Source organism: Pieris napi, chromosome 1 (assembly GCF_905475465.1).
Source record: "Pieris napi chromosome 1, ilPieNapi1.2, whole genome shotgun sequence".
Lineage (NCBI taxonomy): Eukaryota > Metazoa > Arthropoda > Insecta > Lepidoptera > Pieridae > Pieris > Pieris napi.
In genome coordinates, this window is record NC_062234.1 from 2,182,027 (window position 1) to 2,196,569 (window position 14,543).

At 34.1% G+C, this 14,543-nt stretch overlaps 1 protein-coding gene across 5 annotated transcripts in view; it reads left to right on the forward strand.

Annotated features, from left to right (window-relative positions):
* The window catches only part of LOC125053762 (hypoxia-inducible factor 1-alpha), an 85,517-nt gene extending 72,753 nt beyond the window's left edge, over positions 1-12,764 (forward strand). For 3 of the 5 annotated variants that reach the window (XM_047655333.1, XM_047655307.1, XM_047655324.1), the window contains exons 8-12: positions 4,366-4,652; positions 4,730-4,935; positions 5,016-5,316; positions 5,388-5,545; positions 11,519-12,764. In XM_047655333.1, coding sequence (XP_047511289.1) covers positions 4,366-4,652; positions 4,730-4,935; positions 5,016-5,316; positions 5,388-5,545; positions 11,519-12,028 — 1,462 coding nt within the window. In that variant the 3' untranslated portion in view covers positions 12,029-12,764. Of the gene's footprint in view, positions 1-4,365; positions 4,653-4,729; positions 4,936-5,015; positions 5,317-5,387; positions 6,498-11,518 lie in introns of those variants that run through there. The other 2 variants (XM_047655315.1, XM_047655343.1) reach the window with 2 other exon arrangements.
* The last annotated feature ends 1,779 nt before the right edge of the window (positions 12,765-14,543 follow it).

A 14,543-nucleotide genomic window follows, 5' to 3' on the forward strand; every position in this document is an offset into this window, starting at 1 on the left:
AGCAATTTTTTTAATTAATTATTTATTGGAAATTTGGAAACAAAGTGGAAAAATATTAATTCTTCAATATTTCTTAACAGTGGCTTTTAATCTTCATTATCATCATCATCAAATATCAATCTTGAAATTGAATATCTAAATCGTGATCGTCATCATCAGCATTATCCTTACGTTCTTCCCCTGTAAAAAACAAGTTAAACAATGAAGGTCTGAAAAAACTAAAAAGATACAAATAATATGAGAAACGAAAATAATTTACCTGATTGTTCTTCCAGCGACTCACTGACAAAACCCGGTAATTGATCTCCATCGAACCAATGAAAATCATATTTACCATCTTGTAGTGTCCAGCCATTGTTTTCGGGGTTGAAAATATTTATCATCTTCATACTTGCATTGTTCCAAAGCTAGCCCGTCGAAACTGTTGCCAAAGCTCACTTTTACAAGATGGTAAGTTACTGGCATCGAAGTTTCTTAAATTCTTTCGATTGAATTCTTCATTTATATCAGATACCATGTATGTAAATGATAAACAACTGTAGTCTGGCAGCATCTACATCAATTATTCCAGGAAAATTGTAAACATCACAGATAAATTTTTGTATTATGTTGAATACACGTTCTTCTTCATCTACATCACCAACAAAATCCAACGTACCAAAACGGTGAAATGCTTTGTTGGTACTCTTCATTTTTCTTCAAAATATTAAACGGCTTTTGCTTGCCCTTTTTGAATAATAATAATTTTTCAAGTAATTTTCATGGCTTTAACAGCGCAGTCGGTCTCACTCAGTCTCATGCGCGTAGATAATGCTCTCTCACTCATAGAGATATTAAAATTTAGTTTAGGGGATGATTGGCCCCTTGGATCGGTCTGTCTTCTTGTCAAAGCTTTTAAAATAGTTGTCGGATGAACATATATAAAAATGGAGCGTCAGAATTTACGTGAAGTTGACTAATTATTTTGAGACCCTTAAAGCGTCTGTTAAGCAATATGGCCGACGGAAAGTGTCTGGGAGTATTGACAATTTATTTTTAACTATACACTCGAAAACATATATAAAAATCAGCCATGAGAATTTACGTGAAGTAAGTAATGTTTTTGTGTACCTTGATTACCTGATACCTGGAAATTGGCCGTTTGACCAAGCTAGCAGGTAGGCATACGATCATAGTACATACTAACACTACCCAATCGTCCACATTTCATCCGTCAGAAAATACGTGATGTCTGGCGGCCCTGGGATCTTGGACCACATAGAAGGAAATTGAAACGTGATCGGCTGTATGAAAATAAGTGTAACTTTAGAAATGAGACATCAGTTGTAATCTTTGATACATTTGTGTAACTGAATTAAGTATTTATTTTTAGTCCAGTCGCACAAATTATAAAGACGGTATTGGAGGATACAGACTCAGAATTGTGTCCGTTCTATTATGAATAGTTGCTGTACATATTCAGATGATAATTCGTTTTATTTTGACCTACTAAATAAACCTTAAAATGAAGTCTTCATAACGCACCTACTCATAATTACAATATTAATTGACTGATGACGACACTATCGATGTAATAGCTATTTATTTAAAACTTCTTAGTTGCTATGAGAATTATTATTTAACATCAGTCATGTATTGCTAACGTTTTTTTGATTATTTTCCATTTTATTACTACAATTATTCATATTTACTATTCTGTGTGATTTATGAGAAATTATTAGATGTTATTTAACGTATAAAGAATCATAACAAATGGAGGCTGATGGAAACAGTTTTGGTTACAGCGATAATACTATCATTAACTTATTATTATTTATCTGTTTAATGGTTGTTAGTCCTCGCATATGTCCCACTAGAGTGACAATCACTTGATGGGTTACTGATGTCGATTCAACCTGTCCGTGATACCGGCGGAACGCGAACTCTGTTATCTCATAGCGTGGCTGGCGAATGAACGAAGCGGTAACCATTGAATATTTATCAGCGCCTCGCCTCGCCGTGTATTTAGTTTGGTCGCGTCACAACTCACAGTGCGCCGTCGTCGCCGCCAATCGCAGCTCCCATATCATTCGCGCCACGGACTTCATACAAAGCGTACCTGTGCGTACAACCTAAAACCGGCGAACTCCAAACTCGATCAGCTGTGTGAGAACGATCTCAAACTCCTTGCAAACTTTGATATTCAGTTAACCAAAATGGTAAGAAGTGTTTTTGCGCGTCAGTGATTGTGAAAAGTGAAATGACGGTGTTGTGTTGGCACTTGGCATCGCGTGTTTGTTACCTAATCTCTTTTGTACAGTTGGATATAAATTATTAATTAGTGGATACCAATAATACGTACTTGTAATATCACATTTCGTTTGTGCATCGGTAAAACAATAGCTACATTTGCATTATTCTCGTGTCGTGTTTAGTTGTGTAGGTAGAATTATTTACGTTTAATAGCTTGTGTAGAATGTTGTTTTTCATGCAATAAATTAGCGAATCGCATCGGTGGTTGAATGCCGAGAATTGCGGCCGCATCTTCAGTTGCGTTTTGTGAGATCATCTAAAATTAGTTCTAGCGTCCCCCGCCGCCTTCAATTGTTACATAACGCGCCACCAGCTCGGCCTTGACTCCCGCGCCGGTCTCAGCGCCATTTTCTCACTGATGCTTAATGTCTCACTTGTAATTAATATACATTGTGTAGTGAAACTTTTCCACTACTTTCTTATCAATATTGAATTTTAGTTTAAACTCGTCTGCTTTTATAATTGAAATTGTCCTTGATTGCAAATCTTATCGGGATCAAACATTTTTAGCGTAAATATTTATTGCGATAATCATGATTATTACTAGACATAAGTCTAGTGATGCTGAAATTATGTGCGTATATACGGAATTTATAAGTTTTAAATTGTTTATGCTTTAGTATAAAAATATAAAATTTGTTTTCTTAGTAAACTGGGCGTAATTTTCGATCTTTGTTTAATGATAACTTTTTCACTTTCTAAATCATAACAAACTAGAGATTTCGCGGCTGTGTCCTCGACCGTGGAGATGTAATTATTATTGTTGAATTCCCGCTCAGCGCTATCACGGCCAAGGTCGAAGTAACATCTGCTCAATCTGAACATAGGCGAAAAAATATCAATGACATCTATTTCAATTTGTTTTGCTTACAAAATTTTACTCACAGGAACGAAGAAAGCCCTAAGTTGTGAGTAAATTCGGGATTGTGTACTTTAACGGTATTTTGTTCTTAAATCTCCTACCGGCAATCGATACCTCGTGTTGTTACTGCGCGCGCATTCGGTTTCACTAGCTTTCTGGTGAATGGCCGCCCGAAGGAAACTTGGGATGTTTGGCTTCGGCAGGGGGAGCAAGCAGGCAAGGTCGTACTTACTATGATCATTGCGTCTCGTTCAAACCTATTACCCCAATATCCTACCCTCTCCTTCTAATAAATTCACTTTCGGAAAAGCGTAAATGCAACGACGTAACACACCCCCTCATGATATGAACATTAAGAGGATCGGCGAAATGCTTGATGCTTGCTTGATTCGTAATTACTCGCCGACAAATTCGATAAAGGTATTGATGATGTTACTATGTAGATCTCATACATTATGAATACTATGCAAGCGGAAATTTACATATTAATTTATGAGGTTAATGAAAACTTGAACTGAAGGCGTCAATAACATATTATTGCGCGGCTATTGATAGATAAATTCTTATTCAAATCACTGACGTAAACGTTGAATATACTCCCTTAGCTTCTTGGGTTATCTCACCACTTGACATTTATTAATTAATCCAACAATTATGTTAACACTGATAACTATCAAGCGTATTAGTTCACAATTCCGCTGTGTTCTATTCTCTGTTGTTCCGCCGCCAACGCCTGTTGTGCCTATAAAAATCTCAGAATTTTATCGTAATAATTGTCGGGAAGGGTTTTTACTTCATTGAAATCGAGGTATTGTAAAAATCCAGACGCATGAATGGTGGAATTTAGGTATTTATAAATTAATATCAAAATTTTATTTTAATCTTTAGTTTTTACTTTATTACATGCAATCGCTATCAGGCAGTTTGATCGTTGTCCTTGAATACTGTTGACTGATTACTTGTCTGCGTTTTTAACGTGTTCGTTTTTACTATACTTGTGTATATACTATTCTCACCTACCTACTGTTTCTATGTATGTGAAACTAATTAACAATAGACTATTATCGCGCGCTTCTATTATCATTTATCATGCATACATATTACCGTCAATTAAATTGACACGGTTTTTGCATACTTAGTAAAGCCAAAGCCGATAGACCAGATTATATTGTGTTTCTTTTCGTCATCTATATGTTCTGCTTTTTTCTCAGCGGTATCGAGTGCAAAGATGAAGTATTCGCTGCACACCAAGTGCAGCATGCGGATCTAAAACCAGTTGTGACTCCAATCGCAACTAGAATAGCTACTGCGCCTAGCTGTGTATCTGAACCGGCTAACGGCGCCATTGTGGCTGCAATACTCCCCGAGGAGGAGCGACCAATACCTGTCACAGAGCTCATATTCGCACCAAGAGAGAAAGAAATGAACAAAGGCTATCTCACGTTCTCCCAAAACGAGGGATTTACAAGTGAGTGGAACTTGAAACGCGACAGCTTAGGTACAATTGCTTGCTTTGCTTCATCCGTATACGTGATCTATTTATTATTAAACACTTACGTAATTTATTTATTGCAGTGCTAAAAGACGAGCCCGAGGATCTGACACATTTGGCTCCCACGGCTGGTGACACTTGTATTCCTTTGGAAAACAGTCCTTTTGATATGTTTGACGAGTTTATATTGAACGACAATTATTGTAGTCTACTTGGCGATGACCTAGCAAATGGATCGCCCGTAGATTCTTTGATAGCAGACTCTTTGCTGTCATCTCCTGAACGTCAGGTAAAAAAGGGATAAATTTGAATTTAAAGTAATAATATTTTAAGTTACTTGATATTTAAAGTTGTTTGGTCACTTTTAAGGAACATGAATCAACCGGTGAACAGTCCTCGTTATTAACGGAATTATCGTTAGATGCGTATGACAGCGCAAGGTCGGATAATGATATTGACGATGGCAACTCTCCATTCATTCCGATCAATGATGACTTACCTATTCTGGAACCGGCAGTCATGTGGGGTGCTTTACCAGACAATGTCAGGCAGGCAAGACCCCAGCCATCAGAGCCACAGACGTCTGCACCAGCGTTACAGCGTTTGCTGGCCGCTCCCCCTACTGGACCACCTCCACAAGATCTCATCACAAATATTTATTCAGATCCAGGTTGACTATACTTCTTTCGTCCATATGTTTGTTTGTTATCGTTCATATCTTTAATTATCCATGTGTTTTAGGTCTAATACCAAATAAGAGTATATCCTCATGGGACACGGGTGTAAAGAGGGTTCTTAAACAAGAGGAGGAGCCCTGCGCGAAGCGTGTGAAGCGCAGCCCCTCTCCCGCCCCCGTGCCCACCTCACAATCATCATCAAGTGTCCTCATGAACCTCCTGGTGAGCGGCTGTGATGTTGACGCTGGATACATATGTATGGTTCAGTGTCGACCTCGCCAAAAGGCGAAAGCATGAGATGCACGCGTCTCTATAAAAAAACTGTGATAATGTGCGTCCAGTGTTTAAGGGTTGCCTCTTGCAAAATCAGGAATACGAATTATTTAAATCCGGTGCCGTCATAAATTGTGATATTATGGTTTAGACACGATCTATGTTACAATCTGAAACAGTGCAGTGCATAGAGGCAATGGAGTGGAATAAAATGGGACTTCCTTAGGGCTATTTAGCTAAGTTAATTTCTGGCTTGTAATCTCTGCCCCTGTGGCTAACCATGCGAAATAATGCAAATTTAGTATTGTAATGTTAACGCGCGCATATCTTTGTGGTTATGAGGAAAATTGAGCTGTTTATAGATTTATTAAGTTACCGTGCGTACACGCACGTTTTATGTTTCTTATAACGATTCGTTGTAGGTTTAGTTGACCGTTGCTCGTTATTTATTTTAGCTGGGTAAGATTAAGGTTGTTTTATCGAGTCTATTGAGTCTATAGTGCAACAGACGTTGTCTATTCAGAGTTTATACTAGGTTTTAGTACGTGAACAAGATTTGTTAGTATATTATTGTCACTGCCAAATGATAAACAAGTACAATTTAGAACAAATCTAGGGACCTCTTAAACAATAGGTTTTATTAACGTATACAGTTTGCGCCTAACTTCATGGCTGTCAGAACAAAACGCGACACAATATAATTGGTTTTAAGTGAGGCGCCAACTGTAGCACGTTATTGCAACATATTCGTTTCGACGCCACAATTTTCATAGTGCTTCTAGGAAGTATTTTTAAATAAACATTCATAGATTTATCTCTACCTTTTATAGTCTAAGTGTTATTTTCAACGAAATGGTAATACATAATAAAATGAAAATATTTCGACAGTTTTTAGCTGAAATGGTGCACATTTTATTTTACCCTGTCCCTATTTCCTAACGCTCAGGTTTTACCACACCACAAGACATGACAGCAGGGCTTCTCTGTAAAAATAATACGATTTCAGACAATAATTGCCTCGAATTTAAGGGTTGTGGTGGAAGCATGTAGCTGTCAATTTTAGTAGTAAATTTACTGGTAGAACCCGAGCATATAAGAGTATTAGCTTTAGATCTTTCTCGAACTAAATGTGTTACATAGTGGCTATATATATATGGCGATAAAGTTGTTAAGTTATGAATGTTTTCATTGATTAGAACTGGAGTAAATTTATCTGCATTCGGTACAGTGCGGTGCCTTTGATCTTGATTCTAGAAAGAGATAGGCATAGACCACAGACTTTCCTATCTCTTTCGCTTCGTATCATAGACTACTCCCATATATGAAGATTAAGCCTTTACATTACATTTTAATTGACAAAAGAAAAAGCATACAACATCTTAGCCTAACGGAAATCTACTTTTTAATTAACACAGCAATATATCTAATATATAAAATTCTCGTGTCGCGGTGTTTGTCGTTAAACTCCTCCGAAATGGCTCGACCGATTCTCATGAAATTTTGTGTACATATTGGGTATGTCTCAGAATCGGACAACATCTATTTTTCATCCCCCTTAATGTTAAGGGTAATCCACCCCTAATTTTTTTTTAAATTCTAGATTAAAAAATTATTCTTTATTTTTTATGATACAGCATTAAAAAATACATACAACCCCTAACTTTCACCCCTCTACGATCAACCCCTATTTTTTTATCATAAATGATATACATAACGACGTTTGCCCGGTCAGCTAGTTATGATATATATTTACGATATGATATTTATTTTAAAACACTAAAAGACCCAGACCGATAATTATGAATTAAACTATTCAACTAAGTTGGCCATACATAGTATTTCTCGATAAATAGAAAAAAACTATTTTTCACTTCGAAACAGTTGTTCTTGAGATGCATTTAGTCAAGCTCTTTTTTAATAACTCTTCTTGGTAGAACCCCTAGGTCGGCGACGCATTTGCGTCATGCCATTGTATTTGAATATTGCTTAGACTTGATATTAACACTGAAAGAAACAACCTTTGATTATAAAAAGATTTTAATTATTAATAATAATAATTACCATTCATTTATCCATTTTTTGCACAATTGTAATAAATGATATTATGAAATACAATATTTTAACTCCAGTTAATACACACTTTTCAATACTAAAATATATTTATCAAATATTATGACATAGGAAAGGAAAACGTAAGAAAACCGACACGGTTTACCGAAAACTTATGATTGCATACTTGTCTATTAACAAAAATGATAAAGTAACGACTCTGGGGTCTAGAAATGGTTGTAGCGCCAATATTTTTTTAAGTTCTTTCTTTTTTTATGTCATAGCAGGCAAACGGGCATTAGGCTTCCCTGATGTTAAGTGATATCACCGCCGATGAACACATATTGCCAAAAGGCTCGCAAGTGCGTTGCCGGCGTTTCAAGAATTGGTACGCTCTTTTCTTGAAGGACCCTAAATCGAATTGGTTCGGAAATACTTCAGTGGGCAGCTGGTTTCACATGGTAGTGGTGCGCGGCAAAATCTGCCTTAAAATACGCTCACTTGTGGTACGACATGTATGTCAAAAACATATTGTAAAACATTCCAAAGTCATAGTTTACTCTGAACGTAAGGTTTCGTATTAAAACCTTATCATTTATAAGTATAAAAATGGCCCCTACTGTGAAAATAGAACACATTATTATCGTGGAGAGTTGTCGTAGATTTATTATATGAATAATTCAGCAATGGATAGAATAATCGAAATACTTAGTGAACTATATTTAAACATATTCAAAATTAGATAGATTAGATTTGCGGTGGTGACAGTATATTTGTATTTGTACTATGAAAAAACAGAAATATAACATCTCATATAACTTTTTAGTCATGATCTGGGTGTTTTATACCCGCCTAAGTTTATGGGTCCATCCTGACCGTTTTGACCCGGCCCTCGGTGTCATTTCGCATTGGTGAGTGGTTGAGAACCAAGATTAAAGAATCAGACATTTTTGTTGATAGCTTTACAAATGGAGATTAAAATTCTCGTGTCATAATGCTCGTTCCTATACTCTTCCGAAACGGCTCGACCGATACCTATGAAATGTTTTATGCATATTCAGTAAGTCTGAGAATCGGCTACTATCTATATTTCAAACCCCTAAATGATAAGGGTGGTCCACCCCTAAATTTTTATTTAGATAACATTTATTGTTTTTATTTGTTTATGATACAGAACACAAAATACATACAACTCTAAATTTTCACCCCTCTACGATCAACCCCTATTTTTATTTGTTAATTAAAAACTTGAACTGTGAGGTTTATATAGAGAATTCACAGAAAAACCCAAAAAGTTTTCATTCCGGAAAACCGAACAGTCTCTGGGGTAGCATATCAAAATGTTCCATGTTGGTATGTGCTAAAAAGGTAGGCTAAGTAAAATCACATTAAGGAGAAACAAAGTTATAGAGGGCAGCTAGTATTCTATAGTATTCTATTCTATAACTACCATTATTATCGTGAGATTTGGGACAATATTGTTGATATTATTTTGTCATAATTACGTGTACGTATATGTTATGAAGCCAGGGAAATATTAACGTTTTAGTGATATCATTTCGAATAAATAAAGTATTTGATCCAAAGTATTTTTAAATAAACAATCGTAAATTCGCACTCGGATTTTTTAATAAACTAATTTTAGCTGTGGCAACAGTGGTTTGGCAAGTGGTGTATTTTTGTTTGTCGTTTGAAAGTCAAAGGATATTGTTGCATTTCAGATATCAAGCGACTAAACGTTGTATTAAAATGTAACAAATACTTAAGCTATTTAAAAATATTAGATGCCATTTTTATATAATAACAATGTGTTACCGTCACATACATTAGTGTTTATTTTAAATTTATTCATTGTTAACGTATTGCACGACGGAGTGAATAAATTAACTCGAAAGATATATTATAAAGAATTTAAAAACTTTCGCACTTGCGAACCTTCTGGAAATGATTTTAAAACAAATGGTGACTTTCACCAGTATAATACGCGAAATAGAACTAATTTGAGTGTACGACCAACCAGGCTCCAGAAGATAAACCACTCATTATATGGAAATTGTATTCGTTTTTACAACAAACTCCCAAGCGAAATTAGAGAATTATCAGCAAATAAATTCATTGTTAAACGTAAATTAATCAATAAACCTTTTTACTCAAATATTGCGATTAAAAAGAGTGGCGGAAAGTTTTTTGCCAGTTCTTCTTGCCCGCTCTACGCCATTGACTTGCGAACTGGTAGTAAATGTAAATTTACAATTAATTTAACTTCTTTTTAATGTTAATAAGTGTACTTGTTTAACTATATGAATAAAGATATTTTGAGTTTGCTCATCGCTCAAGCTCAGATGCATAATGCTCGTATGCTCCGTTTTATAAAAATAATATAACGCAAACGCATTAATAAAACTTCTACAATTTATTATCAAATCTAATCGTTCACGTAATAACTATCTTAAGGCGACGCAATAAAGAAACAATATAGCTTTATTAACATTAATTGGTAGTTCAATCGATAGCGATTCAATATCTAATAAAAGTTAGATTTCAATAAATGATTGTACTCTTGATTGTGACTAATCACATTTATAATCACAGGATTCTTGATATGAAGGCATTCTGAGCAAACTAAGTGATATAAAAAATTGCCAATCGATAAATAATATCGTTTCTGGATAGTCAATGAATAGCGGAAAGCTGATTACTAAAATTTTATTAAATATAATGGTTTCGATGATTAATTAAATTGCATCTTTCTAATAAACTAAACATTCTAAATTTAATTAATTACTTAGGTACGCTTAAAACTTTTTTATAGCCGCCAGGAAAAACCACATTTTTTAATTACAAAATTCAAACTCAAGAACAATATAGAATTCTAATGATTCATTTTTGAAGTCTGTCCAGTGGTTTTCGAGTTCATTTGTTAGATACAAAATAGAAATCGTTATAATAGTATGAGTTAATGAATATTTTTATAGCCTAAACTCAGTTTAGAGTCTTTAGTTAAAATGTTTTAACTGATTTACTTTTTATAATTAGTTTAAAGTCTCTTCTTTACGTTAGCACTGATATATTGGTTTAAATAAACGTCAAAAGTTTGTTGTTGGCTTTTAAATAACTAGAGAATTAAGTTAATAGTCTCTCGGGATTTGTACAAAATACTATGTATATATATAGTAATTTATAAAAATATTCAATTTATATTCTCGACTTTTCTAATTCACACTTATCTATAATATACATTATATTTTCTTGGATAAATTGTTCATATTAAATTGTTTAGACTGATCAAATCGTTCCACAATACACCATTGTTATAAATAAAACGGAAGAAACCAATCACATGATAAGAAAAATGTCATGTGATTTAGAGGATGTAGATTTACAATGGGTAGGGTCTACGTATCATGGGACTGATGGGATGGGCACAAATTGGTACAAGACCGCAATAATATTAAATGGACACGAAAGCTCTTGTCTCTTGAACCCTATTGAACTTTGAAGACACTTACTTTGTAAGTGACAGTAGTAAAAGTTTTGTATGAGAAATGTTAGTACATGATGTACTATGATGATCAGTATCAGATCTTTCTTCCAGATGTTAAGAAATTGATATAATTAATGCTTAGGGATGTATGTAGATTAAGAAGAAATCTATATGTACTGTTTATTAACACAAATACCACGCCCAATATTGTCGAACGCGCTTGAAACATTCAAAACAAAATAACAATATTTGTTATGTATTTTCGTGTATATTAAACAAAGCTAATACTCTTTCCTCATTGTTATCCTTAAATCCCTTGTGCACCGTTTTACGCAATAAACGTTTAGAAAAACCAATATCGTTGACTAATATATTATTTTACGTTACAGGATATGGAACGGGCGAGGCAGGAGAAGATTTCAACGAATTATCGTCTTGTCCTAAATCCACAATTACCCGTCCCGAACAGAAATATCCCGATTCCTGTCATAAATATAATACAAGCGAATAAACAGGGCGCAAATGCCCCAATTATACGCTCAACTCAAAGTGTTCTGTCTCCGTTGAGTCTTAATGTAGGCCAGTATTCTTTGCCGTGCAGTCCGAATTACAGCCCCCTTGGCAGTCCCATGAAAGTTCAGTCCACTCCTCAGTCGTTATCTCCTGCTAGTAGCTACACCTACAGTCCCGGTAGAATGGTGTCCCCGACTGGTGCACTACAAGGCTACGACCCGTACCTATCAAATAAAATGCAAGTCAGCCCTGGATTCTCCATGCAAAACGAAATGCTTCTTGATCCAAACGTATCCCTCGCATCGAATGACTTTTGGCCAGACACGGATGTAATTCAGAATACTAGCGATCTTCTGACTGCTTTTGATGATGTAAAATTAGTTTAAGACGTTGATGAGTGATTTCTATTGGTTTTGTGTGTAATGCATTTTCACTTCACACAAACATTCCAATGTACTGAAGCCATGAAGAGAAGGTCATTTGAACTGTCGGATTTATAGCATGCAATGTTGTATCCATGAAGTTAATGTATGTGTCGCAGCCAACTAGCTTAATTAGCCTTTCAATTAACAGCTTAGCCGTTTAACTAAACGGCGCTGTTTAACTAGCGGCCTGAAAGATGTTCGGCCAGTTGATTAAACAGCTAGGCAAATGGCTTGGATCGATTACGTTTCATTACTTGCCTAGCCTGTTGACTGTTAATTTAAATTTAATTCCACTTTCTGCCACTCTCAAACTCGAAACGAAACTCTTCAAACTGTCAATATGGCGTCGAAAAATCACATCTTTGATGGTGTTTTCTAAATTTTCATGAAAAACAACAAGTATAATGGAAGAGTGTAGGGTTAATAATAATGGCTTAAGCTATTTAATTTTAAAAGAAATATTTCTTATATCATATGTTTATCTTTTTTATTTCTGCCAGATAATAACTGTATTGTACGAATGGCCTCTAAGCATTAGCCACCCAGTTTATTAAATGTTGTAACAAATGCTACGGCGGAATATCTTTCAGGCCGTTAGTTAAACGGCGCCGTTTAGTTAAAAGGCTAAGCTGTTAATTAAACGGCTAATTTTGCTAGTTGGCTACGACATATGCATTTTTAAAGAAATGTTTTGAGACCTAAATACATTGTAAGTCTTAGTGGTTTTCTCAATCATTCTCTCATGTCTCCAGTAAATAGAAGTCACTCGATTGAGGAGGGGTCTTAATATGCTTCCGAAACCGAAAAAGAGTTCCATCTAAAATATCTTATGACAAAGATAAATTCTATACATTTAAAAAAAATATATAAATTTCTTACATGAATATGGAAGCTTTTTTGGTTGTAAAATAATTTAAGATAAGTACATAGTAGAATTCTATATAATATAAGCAAGGTGCACCGGCAAGACCGTAGAATTATGATGCTGGAAATATATAAGAAATTACTAAACTTAAAAATAATAAAACTTAAAAAAACATATCATTGCAATCGTTGGAATCTTCAGTAATTATTTCTGGTTAAAAGGCTTATCATTTTTATTTAAATGCCCTATACCCTAGACCCTAAGCCTTTATAAAAACTAAATCAGCCTAATTTCATTTAACTAAAGTACGGTTTTGTCTCTTTCTATCAAATTGTATTGACGCTGTGGTAAAAAAAGACAGCATAGTAATATCGTTATAACGGTTTAGATACATAAAAATCATAATGTAGTGTCTATGGTCTTGGGGGTGACACTTGTGACAATTTAAACTAAAGTGGGCGAATGGTGAAAACCTAAATGTTAATTATTGGTTATATATTTTCGTTTTATAAGGCTTATCAATAAGAATATATCACCAATTATGTTGTTATTAAGTAAGATCAAATATACTCAATTAAAAGTAAGAAGTGGCATAGTCACAGACGACATTTAAATTATTTCTAGTAAAAGATTTATTTTTCTTAATCGTTTATGCATACTATGCCAATTTCTATACAGCTTGCGTATTACGGAACGTAGTATCTAATTAAAGAAAAACAACTTCTATTGCCCACCAGAACTGTCATTAAGATTTTCTGTGAATACTTATTGTAAATTGTCAGTTGACAATTATACTAAGCTCATATAAACACAATTATCAATAAAAAGCGGCTAATTTAATCGGAGTATATAAAAACACTGACAATTGTGAGGGTGAGAACACCAATACGTTTCGTTAAACGTAAGCTAACTTTCGGAGCCTTTATACCTCAACGGTAACTAACATATTGACAAATAACATAATTTAATCATTGTATTTGGGGTTTCGTGTACAGAAGTACCAATTGTTTCTCTCGAATATTTTTCATTACACGTAAATTTAGTAATCATTAAATTAATTGATACGCTATGTAAGTTTATATCCACTTCCATAAGTACAATATAAAATAATTTCCAAATGCAATTCATTATTTTAAAAAAAATATCTGTAGTTTTCATTTTTTAAGTAGATTTACGTAGAGGTAGTTGTGTATGTTTCAATTATTTTATTTTCATCTTTTGCTATTTGAAATCTATAGTCTATTTCAGAATAATTTAATTTTATGTTATTTTAAATTCATTTTCACATACTGTGCCATAGTATTTATGGTGATATCTACACTCTATTTAATAGTTAATATTATAATGTAATAAAAATAAATCAAATGTTGAATGTGCATAAAATCATTATTTTATATATTTTGATATTAAATTTCTGTCATATAATTAATTCTGTTTTACTTGAGTATCCTTGTAGTAAAATTACCCCTATATATGATTTAAAAAAATACATTGTTTGTGTTTGTTCATATGTGATCTGATTCTATTGATCAATAATTATTAATTATTTCTCCTGACATATTTTTGGAGCATCTTTTGCACATTTGAATTATGGTAGAAATTAAAAGACTA